Here is a 15,627-nt window from a genome sequence, read left to right as displayed (position 1 = left end):
GATGCCCAGTGCAGTGCAGACTTTCCTACATGCACAGTGCTACTAGTGGCTTCAGTCACTGAATAGTTTGTTTTCTTTAGCCTGTGGTATAAAAAACAAGTTGAAAACCAGAACTTTAATTATCATAATATTTTTACATTTTGTTTTTTTTGTGCATGTATGTGCCATGGTTTAGTCGTGGAAGTCAGAGGACAGCTTGGAGTTGGTTTCACCATGTAGGCTCCAGGAATCCAACTCAGGCCCTTAGGCTAACAGCAAGTGCCTTTACCCTCTGAGCTGTCTTGCTTGCTCCCTAATCATTAACTCAGAGTTTTGCCGTTTCTGTGGAGTACCAGCATTATTTCTGTCCTTTTTCTTTTCTTTGTATGTGTTTAATCCCCACTGTTTGGAGAATCACTGTATAATTCTAAAAAGTGAGACTGATTAGAAACTGTCATTTCCTCCAGAAGCAATAAAGTAGTCAGCCTCAAGCTCAGTTCCTGGCAAATTATACATATGACTGTGGCTTTCTTTATTGTCCTATTCTTCACCACTTGACACAAATGTCTTGAGTTTTATAGCCAACATATCCATTCAGTAGGCTGTGTTTTATACACTTACTTTTAAATCTTCTTTTGTGTGTGTGTGTGTGTGTGTGTGTGTGTGTGTGTTTGTGTGCACATGTGGAGGTTAGAGGACAACTTGCAGGAGTCAGTCCTCTCCTCCCACCTTTACACGGCTTCCAGAGACTGAACTCAGTTTTACTTGCTGAGCCATCATATTGGCTCCCTGAGTATGAGTATGTATTTATTTGTTTATTTTTGAGACAGACTCTTGTATCCTAGACTAGTCTGAAACTTGCTTTTGTAGCTAAGGCTGGTCTTGAACTCCTGATGCTCTAGCCACTACCTCCTGGTACAGGCACATGCTGCCAGCCTGGCAGCAAGATTTTTGCAACTTAAATTTAATTAGTGAATTAGAACTTCTTATATAATAGGAGATCTGCAAAGCAAGATATGGAATCCTATACCTTTGCTTATAAACAGTTTATAAAAGGGGGTGGTATTTCAGTAATAGTTCAAAAATAGAGCTTTGTGCTGATCCAAAATTGTTTTAGATGCGTGTTGAAGCTTTGTAAAGGGTAGGTATGATGAATTCCATTTCACTTATCTGAAAACAGATTGAGATGCTAATGAATTGTCCAGGACCACACATGTAGAATGAACTGGAGCAGATTCAAACCAAGCCTTCTTGGGTCTAAGGTGTGTTCTGTTCACTTTCCTCTCTATAGTAGTTTCTTCAAAACTGAATAGTTCACACCTGCAACTCCAGCCAGCACTGGGGGGTGATGGCAGAGGCAGGTAGATCTCTTAGGAGTTGGAGGCTAGCCTGGCTTCCATAGTGAGTTCCTAGGCATCTGGAGGTAAATAGTAGTGAGACCTTGTCTCCAAACAAAAAACAAAAAACAAAAAACAACAAAAAAAAGAAAGGTAAGGAAAATATATATGTGAAGAACTAGAAAACTGAGTGCTTTTTTTTTTTTTTTAGTATTTTATTTATTTATTATGTATACTGTCTTCTGTCTGCATGTATCCCTACAGGGCAGTAGAAGGCAGCAGATCTTATTACAGATGGTTGTGAGCTACCATGTGGTTACTGGGAATTGAACTCAGGACCTCTGAAAGAACAGCCAGTGCTCTTAACCGCTGAGCCATCTCTCCAGCCCGAAAACTGAGTGCTTTTAAATGCTAAATTGTATTGTAAGGTCTTTGTATAATTAGTGTGAATTCTGTAGTTTAACCAGGGTCAAGTAATGGAAGTATATTATAATAGGCATCAGTTTTTTTCTCTTATTCTTTAGAGTTTGAAAAGAAAAATCTTTTCAACGATCTGGGTTGTGGGAGTTGTTTTCTCAAACTTAAGTGGCTGTGAGTAGTGCTGAACTGTGTCTTCTGAGCTGTCTGGGATGATGGGATTTTTATGTGTATGCATTTTCAGTCACTGCCTGCTACCTGCCTCTTTATAACTGTGCTGTTATTGGCAAAAACAATTTTTTTTTTTTTGAGACAGGGTTTTCTGTTTAACAGCCCTGGCTGTCCTAGAACTTGTAGACTAGGCTGGCCTCAAACTCACAGAGACCCACCTGCCTCTGCCTCCCAAGTGCTGAGATTAAAGGCGTATGCCACCACACCCGGCTCCTCAAAAAACAATTCTTTAAAACTGGTTATTTTTATTTGTGTGTGCCTCTGTGAGGTTATGTGTACCACATGCATGTAGATGCCAGCAGAGGCCAGAGGGCATCAGACGTCCAAATAGGTGGCTGTTTTAGGTGGTTGTGAGCCACTTAATGTGGGTGCTGGAACTGAACCCAGGTCCTTACAAGAGCAGTAAGCGCGCTAACCATTTAGCCATTCCCCAGCCCCTTTATCAAAAATTTTACTTGTTTATTTTTGCCTTGTTTTTGGTTACATCCTGAGGACTAATATTACTTTACATTAGAAAACTTAATTTTAATTCAGGTAATTTTACTAGGTGGCTTTTATTTATAAAAAAGATGCTGCTGGAGAGATGGCTCAGATGTTAAGAGCACTGACTACTCTTCCATAGGTCCTGAGTTCAATTCCCAGCAACAACATGGTGGCTCACAACCATCCGTTATGAGACCTGGTGCCCTCTTCTGGTGTACAGATATTCATGGAAGCAGAGTGTTGTATACATAATAAATAAATAAAGTCTTTTTTTAAAAAGATGCTGCTGACTACAGATGGCCTTGATCGGAGAGATGACTGGGTTAGACCAGTTGAGTAAAGTTGTCCTGTTAGTAACTGACATTAGAATGCTATGTGTTTAATATTTGCATGTTTCTGCTTGTGTTTTTAGGACATTCGGAAATTCTTTGGGGTTATATCAAGTGGAAAAAAGCCTGTAAGTGAGACAGTAAAGAAGAATGAGAAAATAAAGCCTTCAGAGGGAACTGTCAAAGGAAAGAAAGCAGTAAAGGAAGTCAAGGTCAGTTTCCTTGTCCAAGTTTGTATTGTGTGAGGTGTCCAGGAAGCTTGGGTCCTAACCTTGGTATGTTGGGAGTGTTGAAGAATTAGAGATTTCAGTGCAGTTAATGGAAGAGAAGAAAGTAATAAGGTTAATATGTCCAGCTAGTATAGCTTGCTGTGTTCAATCCTATTGCCCCCCTCCCTTTCTTTCTCCTTTTAGTTAAAACTTTGCATGCAGTAAAAAGCACTGGCTGTTCTTCCAGAGGATCCAGGTTCCATTTCTAGCAACCACATGGTGGCTCACAACCATGTATAACTCCACTTACAGGGAGTCTGAAGCCTTCTGGCCTCCATGGGCACCAGGCATGTACATGGTACACAGGTTAATATGTTGACAGAACACCTCCAATCATTAAAACCAACACCTCCACTCATTAAAAACAACAGTAGCAACAACAAGAAAAACAAACAAAACCTTTGCTTTTTTTTTTCTTCTTCATGACATTTCCCTGTGTAGTCCTGGAACTCTGTCTGTAGACCAGGCTGGCCTTGAATTCATACAGAGATCTACCTGCCTCTGCCTCCTGAGTGCTGGGATTAAAGCCAAGTTATCAAGTTGTGGTTACTTTTTGGTTAACAGTACTTTAGTTCATCTCTCTCTCTCTCTCTCTCTCTCTCTGTCTCTCTCTCTCTCTCCCCTCCCTCCCTCCCCTCCCCTCCCTCCCCCCTCCTCTCCTCTCCCCCCCTTTTACTAATTTACCAAGGTCTAATACATAGATTTTTTTTTTTTTATTCTTCTCTCATGTATTATATCCTGACTGTAGTTTCCCCTTCCTCATCTCCTCCTAGTCCCTCCCCCTTACCTTCCCTTTCCCCCTGATCCCACTCCTCTTCCTTTCCCTTCAGAAAAGGGCAGGCCTCCTAGAAATATCAACTAAGCATGGCATATCAAGTTGCAATAAAACTATGCACCTCCCATTATATTTAAGTCTGGATGAGGCAACCTAGTAGGAGGGAAAGGGTCCTAAAAGCAGGCAAAAGAGTCAGAGACAGCCCCCATTCCCACTGTTAGTAGTCCCACAAGGAGATCAAGTTACACAATCATAACATATTCAGAGGGCCTAGGTCAGATTCATGCAGTCTTCCTGATTGTCAGTTCATTCTCTGAGCCCCTATTGGCCCAGGTTAGTTGATTCTGTGGGTTTTCTTGTGTAGTTTACCAACTTTCCCATAAGTTGTCAGAACTCAATCTCTACCTTCAACATTCTGCTTCAGAATCTCTAGCTCAGTACTGAAATTTCTTATTCATAGAGCAGTAGAATACAACCAAGTTAGTTTTCTGAAAATTATTTTGTATGTATGTACATATTTTATATGTAAGAGTATGTGTGTGTACCACTTTCGTACCTGGTGCCTACAGAGGCTGGAAGAGGACTTTGGGTTCCTTCGAATTGGAGTTAGAGATGATCGTGAGCCACTCACTATTCAGGTGGTGAAGTTGAACCTGGTCCTCTGCAAGAGCAACAGGTGTTCTAAATTGCTGAACCATCTCCAGTTCCACAACAGATTTGGTCTTTTTCCTCTCTTTCTCTCTCTTTGAGACAGGTCTCATTGTGTAGTCCTGGCTGCACACAACCAGAATCTTTTTTCTTTTCTTTTCTTTTCTTTTCTTTTCTTTTCTTTTCTTTTCTTTTCTCCTCCTCCTCCTCCTCCTCTTCTTCTTCTTCTTCTTTTTTTTTTTTTTTTTTTTTTTTTGAGACAGGTTCTCTATAGCCCTGGTTGTCCTGGAACTCATTCTGTAGACCAGGCTGGCCTTGAGTTCAGACAGAGATCCACTTGCCCCTGTCTCCTGAGTTCTGGGATGAAAGGAGTTCTCTAGCCCTGCTCAGCCCCCAACCAATTCTTTACTGACATGTTCAAAAGCCCGTTACTTTTTCTGTCAGAGAGTAGGTTAGACTTTAACTTTCATTTTTCTTCTTGTAAGTTAGACAAGCTACTGCCATCACTGAGCTAGACTCCCATTTTAAACATTTTCCAGCTTGCTGTTCATGATGTTGTACACATTTTTTCTGAGATGAAAGATCTTCACTGTAGCTCTGTTCCCTTTCATGAGCCATCACTGGATTCACTTTTGGTTGTAGAAGCTGGCAAGTTTTTCAGCTCATAAGTTGGAGACCCAGGAGAGCTGATGATAGAGTTCCAATCCAGGTGTAAGGCCTGAGGAGCAGAATAGGAGACCCATGAGCACATGGGTCTACTCTAATAGATTAGAGGCCACCAGAAGAGAGAGCATTCGGACATTTGAGCTAGATACCTATTGTATTGGATGATGTTAGTAGCACCCTTATGTACTAGATGTCATAAGAAACTCCTGTCTTCTACTTTGTGATAAACAATGTCTCTAGATAGCAACAGATCTCCATGGAGGTGGAATTGCCTCGGTTGACAGTCACTAAGCCCCAGTGTAATGAGAATGACAGCCTAAGTTGTATGGACTTTCTTTGTTCTAATTATACTGCTGTCTACAGGTTAATAATTCCTGTAAAGAGGATGCTTCCAAACCAAAGCAACACAACAAGAAAAAGAGAATCATCTATGATTCAGGTAATTTTTTTGAGGACCTTGAAAGGCTTAAAAGTCTTTTATTTCCCATGTCACTGTGCTTGTCTGTGCTGGCCTTTACCTTGTATTCCAGACAACCCTGAACTTTGAGTCTCCCTGGCCAGGGCCACCATGCCCAGTTTCTTGGCTTTGAAGATGGGAGAAGGTTAAGAGCTGTGTATTGATGGCAGCCACTAGCAAATAGAAATGACAAAGAAATGATTCTTTCTTAGGGAACTGGAAAGGACTGTGTCCCTGATGATGTCCTCATGAGACCTGTTTCAGAATTTCCCAGAATTGTTAAAGATGATATATGTGTGCCTGCCTTCCTTCCTTCCTTCCTTCCTTCCTTCCTTCCTTCCTTCCTTCCTTCCTTCCTTCCTTCCTTGCCTTCCTGCCTGCCTGCCTGCCTGCCTGCCTGCCTGCCTGCCTGCCTTCCTGCCTGCCTCCTTCCTTCCTTCCTTCCTTCCTTCCTTCCTTCCTTCCTTCCTTCCTTTCTTTCTTTCTGGTACGTGTGTGCCACATTGTGCATGTGGAGGACAGGTAATGTGGGGGAGTTAGCTTTCTCCGTCTACTGTGTGTCTGAACTTGGGTCATCAGCCTTGACAACAAGCTGATCCATATCCCCAGCACACTTTTTTTAAGTCGTGTGGTTTGTGGCGATTGTCAAAACAGCAATAGGAATCTAATGTATGAGTTTATTACTGGATAAAAGTAATGTAAAAATTCATCAAGAGATGCTCCTTGGGGGTTTGGTTCATAATGACCACTTAAAAAATACACTTGCCGGGTGGTGGTGTCACATACCTTTAATCCCAGTACTCAGGAGGCAGAGGCCGGCTGATCTCTGTGAGTTGAAGGCCAGCCTGGTCTATAGAGAGAATTCCAGGACAGCTAGGACTGTTACAGAGAGAAACCCTGTCTTGAAAAACCAGGAAAAAAATTTGGTGTTTCCTTTCATGGTTTTAATTATTCTCTTGCAGATTCAGAATCAGAGGAGACAGTACAGATAAAAAATGCTAAAAAGAAATCAGAAAAATTGTCACTGTCTTCTAAACCTAGTAAAATTTCTCAGAAGGATCCTGTTACTTACGTTTCTGAGACAGGTAAGGTACCAAATGTATTCCTTTTGGCCTTTTGAGTTGTATCTGTCAGAGGAATGGCATCATCATCTTTGGCTAGGTAAATACTCTGCCACTGAACTACATCCCTAGCTCTAGGGGGAATAGTGTGTCTTTTATTTCATTTTCTTCTCAGAGGTGAGGACTGACCCTAGATCCTTTGCACCTGCTAGGCAATACTCCACCACTGAGCTAAATCCCTAACCCCCAGGGGAATTAAGAAAGAATTTTGTTTTATTGTATTTGTCTGTATATATGTCTGTGCCTGTGAAGGCCACATGAGTGTTGGAGTTACAGACAGCTGGGACTGGAGTTATAGACAGCTGTGAGTCTCCATATGGGTGCTGGGAATCAAACCCCTGTCCTAGAAGAGTAGCTAGCCCTCTTTTCTTTTTTTGGTGTTTTCAAGACAAGGTTTCTCTGCATAGCCCTGGCTGCCCTGGAACTCACTCTGTAGACCAGGTTGGCCTCAAACCCAGAGACCCACCTGCCTCTGCTTCCCAAGTGCTGGGATTAAAGGTGTGCGCCACCACTGCCCATCGGTAGTCAGTCCTCTTAACTGCTGAGCATCTCTTTCCTCACCTGAACTAGTTTTTTGAAACATTTTTAATAGATTGATGTTTCTTTTTGTTTATTTATTTTTTACATCCTGAACGAAGTTTCCCCTTCCTCCTCTCCTCCCAGTCCCTCCACCAGCTCTGCCCTCCCTCCCCCCATCCACTCCTCTGTTGCTCTCTGGAAAAAAAAGACAGGCCTCCCATAGTATATCAAGTTGCAGTAAGACTCAGCACCTCCTCTTCTATTAAAAGTTGAGCAAGGCAATCCAGTAGTAAGGAAAGGGTCCCAAAAGCAGGCAACAGAGTCAGAGACAGTCTCTGTTTTCACTGCTAAGAATCCCACAAGAAGACCAAGTTATAAATTGTACACGAGGAGGACCTAGGTTGGTCCCATGCCTCTATAAGCCCAGGTTAGTTAGTTCTGTGGGTTTTCTTCTGGTGCCCTTGACCTCACTGGTGCCTACAGTTCTTCCTCTCTTCTGCAACATTCTCTGAGCTCTGCCTAATGTTTGACTGTGAGTCCCTGCATCTGTTTTTCATCAGTTGCTGGGTGAAGCCAATCTGATGACAGTTGGGCTAGCCACCAATCTATGAATAAAACAGAATATCATTAGGAATCATTTTATGGATTTTTTTTTTTTTTTTCCGTCAGTTTGTGTTTGGTTCTATTCTAGATCTGTGGGCTATCCCTCCTCTGGGTCTTGGCCCTCAGGGGTGAGCTCCCTCTTATGGTATGTGTCTCAAGCTGGGTCAGGACTGATGTGCTTCTTACAGCAGGAACAGATTGCCATTTTTAACCTTTTGGCTTTGTTGCTTAGGTATATTGTACAACATTTAAGAGGTCCCTTTTACCTTTGTGGCATTTTGAATGTGTGGGAGGCTTAAGAAAACAGCATGGTAATAGGTCTGTTATGTAACTACAGATGGTGTGTGCTAAGGCTTTCCAGTAGTACTCTGAAGATGTCAGTGCTGATAGCTGTGGCCTTTAACTGGACCAGGGCTATCCTCACTTTGTGATTGAAGTACATAAAGGGTTCACTTGGGGCTTTGATCACAGTCTCTTTTCACTAGAATCATCTTTAATACAACCTTCTGAAGAGATAATCAGTATCTTAGGTGAGATTTTTATGATCATTAGATAATCTCCCCTCCCATCTTCTTTTTATTTCTTGCTGTATAAACCTGGCTGGCCTTGAACTCACAGCAATCCTCCTGCCTCAGCCTCCCAAATGCTGGGATTACAGGTGTGTGCTACCACATCTGACTCAATACTTGTTCCATTCAGCCTGTGGCATATGTATGTGAAAGTAAGACTTGTCCTTGTCTTAGCTAAAATTTTGGGGGTGCAGTGTGTCCATTATCTTAGTTATATTTCTGTTGCTGTGATAAAATACTCTGACCATTTAAGGGAGAAAGGGCTTATTTTGTCTAAAGTTTGGAGTGACAGGAAGTCATGGCAACAGGAACATGAGATAGCTGATCACATGGCATCCATAGTCAGGAAGCAGGGAGGGATGAACGCTGGCTCAGCTTGCTTCCTCCTCATCAAGTCCATTTGTCACCCCCCAAATTAGTCTTTTCTTTTTTTTTTTTTTTTAAGATTTTACGCATTATATATACAGTCTTCTACCTGCATGCCAGCAGATCTCATTCAAGGTGGTTGTGAGCTACCATGTGGTTGCTGGGAATTGAACTCAGAAGAACAGTCAGTGCTCTTAACTGCTAAGCCATCTCTCCAGCTCCCCAAATTAGTCTTGCTCACAGTGGGCAGGTCTTCATCAAGTTGACAGTTGAGATTAGCTATCACACCCATCTATAATGATGTTTAGGATTATGTGGTATTCTGTTTTCCCGTACAATTTAAAAAAATTATTTTTATTTCATTTTGTGTTTTGCCTGCTTGTATGTCTGTGCACTATGTTTCTACCTGGTGCCTGAGGAGGCTAGAAGAGGGTATTAGATCCCTTGGGACTACTGGAGTTTCAGATGGTTGTGAGCTCCTATGTGGAGGCTGGGATCAAACCTGGGTTAGTCCGTAGGAGCAGTATGTGCCCTTGACTGCTGAGCTATCTCTCCAGCCCATAAAATTGAAATGTATAAACTAGTTTTACTGGGTTTTGAAGACAGTGTCCTGTAGCCCAGTCTGTGGGTTTACTATGTAGCCAAGGGTGATCTTGATTTTATTTTTAATCATGTGTATGTTCATGGTCTGTGTGGGGCTATGTCCATATGAGTACAGGTACCCTCAGTGGCTGGAAGAAGGCATGGGTATCCTGGAGCTAGAGTTACAGGCAGTTGTGAACTGCCTGTTGTAGTTGCTGGAAACCAAACTCAGGTCCTCTACAAGGTGTTATGTGCTCTTGACCTCTGAGCCGTCTTTGCATCTTTTCAGCTCCATGTAATGCTTTCTAGCCAGCATGAGAAGAACTGGAGAAATTGTGTGCATGTCAAGTAGTTTTGTTTATATTCTTATGTAGCCAGGCATACTGTTCAGCTTCAGGATACATTTTTCATCATTTTGATTAAATCTGTCTTCTAGTATTTATTGACATTTTTAAAAATGAGTTTAAAATATATCCGTTACCCAAGTTCCAGAAAAAGGAAAAAAAAATGCTTATAAATATATTTAAAGCTAACCATTTACTAATAAAATTTTCTTAGTTGGCAAAACCGCAAATGTTTGTACTGGATAAATGTGTTTACTTTAGCTTTTAATGAAATGAGAGGCCTTGAGTTTGTTTGCTAAAGGCCACCTCATATACTGTTTCACTAGGAGCTGTTGTTTGATTGAAGAAATTAGGTTTTTCCTTGTCTTTACTTTTTTTCTCCTGTAGAATTGTTTATTGCTAATTTTAGAATGATTCTGGAGGCAGTGCTTTGGAAGTTGTATTTATGTGATGGATATTAATTGGGGGAAAATGGAGGTGTTATATTTTGTAGGGTGCTATGTACATGTCAGTGACCAAAACTGGGAAAATAGCAGAAAATGTTAGGGATTGGTATAATTTCTTTTTAAAATAATTTATTTATCTTAATTTTATGTACATTGGTATTTTGCCTGCATGTATGTCTGTGTAAGTGTATTGGATCCCCTGGAACAGGAGGTACAGACAGTTGTGAGCTGCCATTTGGGTACTGGGAATTGAACCTGGGTCCTCTGGAAGAGCAGCTGGTAGCCGGTGCTCTTAACTACTGAGCCATCTCTCCAGCCCAGTATAATAATAATAATAGTAATAATAATAATAGTAATAATAATAATAATAATAATAATAATTTTGCTCAAGTTTAATTAGGTAATTTTGTGTATGAGGCAACAAGTATAGTGTTCTGTTTGTGAGCTTCTTATAGATGCTGCCAGGGAAGTGTGGAATGGTTGTGCCAGAAGATGTCTCTGAAGTGAGAACTGACTATTGTAATTGATTATATTTGTTGAGAATTAATGCTAATTTGCATGTTAGGATTTGGTATAAAAGACTCTAAGTGAAGTATTTAGATTAACACTGTGCTAAGTCACTTCAGTGAATGTTCCACCCCCTCCTCGGATCCTTTTGCCTTATGCAGCTGTATTGAACAGGCTTGTGTTTAAGCACACATTGACTTATATGGGTGTGTGTTTATGCCACCTGCTTTCTCATTATTTAATGTCTTAACCTTCCTTTGCCACCTCTCACCACAGGATGCTCATCTTGGGTGTTATTTTTTAGCACACACAAAAAAGAAAAACCATTTAACTGGCCCATTTTGATTCTGAAAGGATTTATTGGTAACGAATCATGAGACTCCTGGCTTCTTGAGTATTGAAAAGGCACTCCATACCTGCACTGAGGCTTTGCGCACCAGCTTCCCTGCTTAGAGGTTCACTTGTTGCTAAGTCAATTATTTTTAATCTTTGTAATGAAATCTACCTAATTGGATTTTGGTATGTTCCAGATCAATGGCAAGACATTCATAGCATTAGAACACTCAGATCCATTTGCAGAGGCCAAACTCTCAGCAGCAGGAGCTCCACAATTAGATTTGTTTTTCCTACTTGGCTTGTAAATAGATTTTATTAGAGACCTTCACATTATTCCTTTCTCTTTCTCCCGTTATCCTTCTAAATAAATGAACATGTTTAACTCAGAGTGACAGAGTAATCTCCTCTCCTAGGCAATTCCTCTGCTCTGTGTTGGAAAATGCTAGTTTACTCGGTCATTGTTAGCACATTTGAGATTATGCTATCTATAAATAAAAATAAATGGTGCTTTTTACAAGGAGACAAATATCCTTGAGGGAAATTTTAAGTGTTGAGTTGCCTTATGATTTCCAAGTAGCTGTCAGAAGTCTGACTTAGATCTGTTTACCAGTATTTTATTACAGATTTTGGGGAGGAGAGAACAGCCTGCCTTTGGCTTTTTACAAAGACAGAAACAAATCAGGCTTATTAGAAAACAAAAGGAATGCCCCACCTCTGCACATTGTGTATGATTGCAAAATAGTTATTTTATCTCAGGGTGGCTCAGCAAAACCTGTGAAATGATTGCATCTTTGTAGGAAGCAAGTTACTTTTTTTTTTTTTTTTGGTTTTTTGAGACAGGGTTTCTCTGTGTAGTTTTGGAGCCTATCCTGGCACTTGCTCTGGAGACCAGGCTGGCCTCGAACTCACAGCGATCCGCTTGCCTCTGCGTCCAGAGGGCTGGGATGAAAGGCATTTGCCATCAATGCCCGGCTCTACTTTTTTGTATTCTTTTCATTGATTTTTTTCTGAGATGCTGCCTCACTATGTAGCCCAAGCTGGCCTAGAATTCACTGGAATTACAACTGCCTCAGTTTCCTAAGTGCTGGAGTAGTTATAAGACTGTACCACCTGGCCACATGCCGATGTTGCCTTCTTTCCACAGAGTATGTTGGTGTAGTCTTTGAAATACTAAAAGCTAAAGGGGCTTTAAAGACTGCTTGTTGGTGTAGAGACAAAACTGTTCTTTCTTGAGGGTTTTGCTTTTTGCTTTTGTTTTTTGTTTCATCAAAGCAAGATGACAAGATGTCTTCAGATGTGCCTATAAAAGAGTATTATGGTAGATTTCCATCACTGTGACAAAGTATTTGGTTCATAATTTTGGAGGTTTCAGTTATGTGGCTGCTTTGTTTATGGGCTTTTTAAAAGAATAATTCTTTATAATTTCTTCTTTTAAAAATACTTATTTTTATTTCCTGTGTATGAGTGTTTGCCTGCTTATATATGCATGTACCACATGTGTGTAGTGTCTAAAAGGCTAGCAGAGGGCATAGGGTTCCCTGGAGCTGGAGTTACAGCTGGGTATGAGCTACCTTGTAGATGCTGGGAATGGAACCCTGGGTTCTCTGGGAAAACAAGTGCTTTTAACCACTGAGCCATCTCTCTGGTCCTATCTATAGGCCAAACATCATGATGTAGAGCATGTGGTAGAACAAAGCTCCTCCTTTCAGGATAGACAAAATGTATCCCACATGTATGGGTGCATGTGCCTCAGTGAATAGACTGGAGGTTAGAACACAGGGACTGAACTCAGGTCATTGGGATTAGCAACTAAGCCCTTGGGTCCTCTGAGTCATCTCTCTGGCTGCTGGATTTTTTTTTTTTTTTTTTTTTTTTTTTTTTTTTTTTTTTTTTTTTTTTTTTTGGTTTTTCGAGAGGGTTTCTCTGTGGCTTTTAGAGGCTGTCTGGAACTAGCTTTTGTAGACCAGGCTGGTCTGGAACTCACAGAGATCTGCCTGCCTCTGCCTCCCAAGTGCTGGGATGAAAGGCTTGCGCCTGGCAGAAATTCTTTTAGGATATAAAATGCCACAAAACAGTTTGAAGTACCTAATGAATGGTTAGATAATTGTTAGACATCAACCTTCAGTATGTATGTCTGAACTTCTTACCACCTCTGAACCTGTTCTCGTCAGCATCTTGTCTGGAGCTATAATAGCTTCCTGAGTGAACTCCTTACCTTTGCCTTTCCCTCTGCAGTGTCTCCTCCAAAGGACAAGACTTATTGGGGTGTGGCATTATGGTATTCACGCTTGTATGCTACAACCTGAGTTTCTTTGCCTTTTTCTTTTTTCTTTTCTTCTCCTTCCTTCCATTCTTCCTTCCTTCCTCTCTCTTTCATTCTTTCTTTCATTCTTTCTCTTTCTTCTTTTTTTTTTCCCTGAGACAGGATTGTTTCTCTTTGTAATTGTCCCTCTGTCCTGGAACTCACTCTGTAGACCAGGCTAGCCTCAAACTCACAGAGATTCTCCTGCCTCTGCCTCCCAAGTGCTGGGATTAAAAGCCTGCACCACTAATGCCTGTCACAACCTGAGTTTGTTTCTATTACCTAGGAAGCCCTGTAGGATTTGATTTCAACCTCTTTGCCTGAACTCTTGTTGCAGTGTCTTCTACCTGGGAGCACAATCACTGTAAGGCTTGTAGTTTACATTATCTGACTGTTCTTGCTAGAGACATCTTCATCTCAGGGCTCATAATGATGATGATGATAACAACAACATCTGATGAACAGATGTTGCTTATCAAAAAGACTTTCCCTAGTCAGATATGTTGGGTCATCCTAGTATCTCAGCATTAGGGTTTGCTGAGGCAGGAGATTGGAGTTGGAGGTCAGCCCCAGCTATGTAGGAAGGTCAAAGCCAGCCTGAGCTACATAGACTCTGTCTTTAAAAACAAAGGATTGTAGCTGAGTGAGAGGTAGAGTACTTGCCTTGTATACACAAAGTCTTGAGTTTGATCTCCCAAGAGTAGGCTTTTGCAGGGCGTTGGTGGCTCACGTCTTTAATCCCAGCCCTAGGGAGGCAGAGGCCCACGGATCTCTGTGAGTTTGAGGCCAGCCTGGTCAATGAGTGAGTTCCAGGCCAGGCTCCAAAGCAATACAGAGAAACCCTGTCTCAAAAAAACCAAAAAAAAAAAAAAAAAAAATTGTGTGTCTGGTTCTTCCTGTAGAACACAAACAAGTTCCATGAGATCAGGGTGTGTATCGTTTCATTACTGAAGTAGTTTCTTCTTTCTTCTTAGCTTCTTTAGTTGCACCCTTAGTGCCTGGTATATAATGAATATGTTGCAAATATTTGTATAACCATAGGCCTGATCCTTGTGAATGTAAGAATGACTGTTAAATTCAGAATATAGGAAGAAAAAACAACCCAAGGTATTGCTTTAAAAAAAAAAAAGCTGCTAGAAATGATTATATAATTAAGACCTATGCTTTATTAAAAAAATGTTTTCCATTTAAGATGAAGACGATGACTTTGTATGTAAAAAGGCAGCCTCCAAATCAAAAGAGAATGGAGTATCTACAAACAGTTACCTTGGTGCATCAAACATGAAAAAGAATGAAGAAAATACTAAGACTAAGAATAAACCTTTATCACCAATAAAACTTACACCAACATCAGTGCTTGATTATTTTGGAACTGAAAGTGTCCAGAGATCTGGTAAGAAGATGGTGGCAAGCAAAAGAAAAGAGGTGAGTGTTCTGCATGCAAACGAGTGTGAGGATTGCTGGGCATGCTGGTGTGCACCTCTGTTTTTTAGCACTTGGGACACTGAGGCAAGAAGATCATTAGTCTGAGGTCAGCCTGGGCTACATAATGAGACTATCTGAAATAACAGTAAAAAGAATGTTTGGAATTGATACACACTCATGGATACTAATAAGGAAAACAGTATATTATAAATGAGCAATCATGCTTTATTAATAATGAAATAATTTTTCTATGATTATAGACAAATATTGCCCTCATTTTGGAAGCTATTGGAATTAGTGTGTGTGTGTGTGTGTGTGTGTGTGTGTGTGTGTGTATATTCTCTCTATATATATGTAGATATATATGTTTTTATTTGAAAGCAGAAAAACATTTAAATTAATAAGAAAAAGTCACAGCTGGGCTATGGTCCCAGCACTCAGGAGGCAGAGGCAGGTGGATCTCTGTGAGTTCCAGACTAGCCTGGTCTACAAGAGCTAGTTCCAGGACAGCCTCCAAAGCCACAGAGAAACCCTGTCTTGAAAAACAAAACAAAACAAAAAAACCAAAAAAAACCAACCAAACAAAACAAAACAAAATAAATAGAAAAACCAAAAAATAAAGGAAAAGTCACAGTTCTTAAAATTTAAATGGAATTTTCAAAATGCAAGCTTATTTTACTATTGACTTCAGCAGACAGAGGGACACAATCTTATTTTGAAATGAGATAAACATACCATATTGACAGAATATAGCTATGCTGATCTTCTATTATTTGACTGATACTGGATTTATCTTTTTTCTGGCCATTTGGGAAATGGGCATATAGATGAAGTCCTGTGAAAGTAGTGCCTCAGTGTACGCTGTGCTGTAGTATGTGCTGATTTGGTGGTGCATTCCCAGGACTGGGCCATCATC

General features: G+C 40.7%; 1 protein-coding gene across 5 annotated transcripts in view; it reads left to right on the top strand.

The window, feature by feature from the left end:
* The window catches only part of Rfc1 (replication factor C subunit 1), a 64,854-nt gene that overhangs the window by 14,486 nt on the left and 34,741 nt on the right, over nt 1-15,627 (top strand). For 3 of the 5 annotated variants that reach the window (XM_027390745.2, XM_027390746.2, XM_027390744.2), the window contains exons 2-6: nt 1,160-1,241; nt 2,860-2,988; nt 5,498-5,573; nt 6,554-6,676; nt 14,479-14,711. In XM_027390745.2, the coding sequence (XP_027246546.1) occupies nt 1,200-1,241; nt 2,860-2,988; nt 5,498-5,573; nt 6,554-6,676; nt 14,479-14,711 (603 nt within the window). In that variant the 5' untranslated portion in view covers nt 1,160-1,199. The remainder of the gene's footprint in view (nt 1-1,159; nt 1,242-2,859; nt 2,989-5,497; nt 5,574-6,553; nt 6,677-14,478; nt 14,712-15,627) is intronic. The other 2 variants (XM_027390747.2, XM_035453422.1) reach the window with 2 other exon arrangements.

The sequence above is a fragment of the Cricetulus griseus genome (assembly GCF_003668045.3).
Source record: "Cricetulus griseus strain 17A/GY chromosome 1 unlocalized genomic scaffold, alternate assembly CriGri-PICRH-1.0 chr1_1, whole genome shotgun sequence".
NCBI classification, from domain to species: Eukaryota; Metazoa; Chordata; class Mammalia; order Rodentia; family Cricetidae; genus Cricetulus; species Cricetulus griseus.
This window is presented reverse-complemented; position numbering and strand designations above follow the sequence as displayed.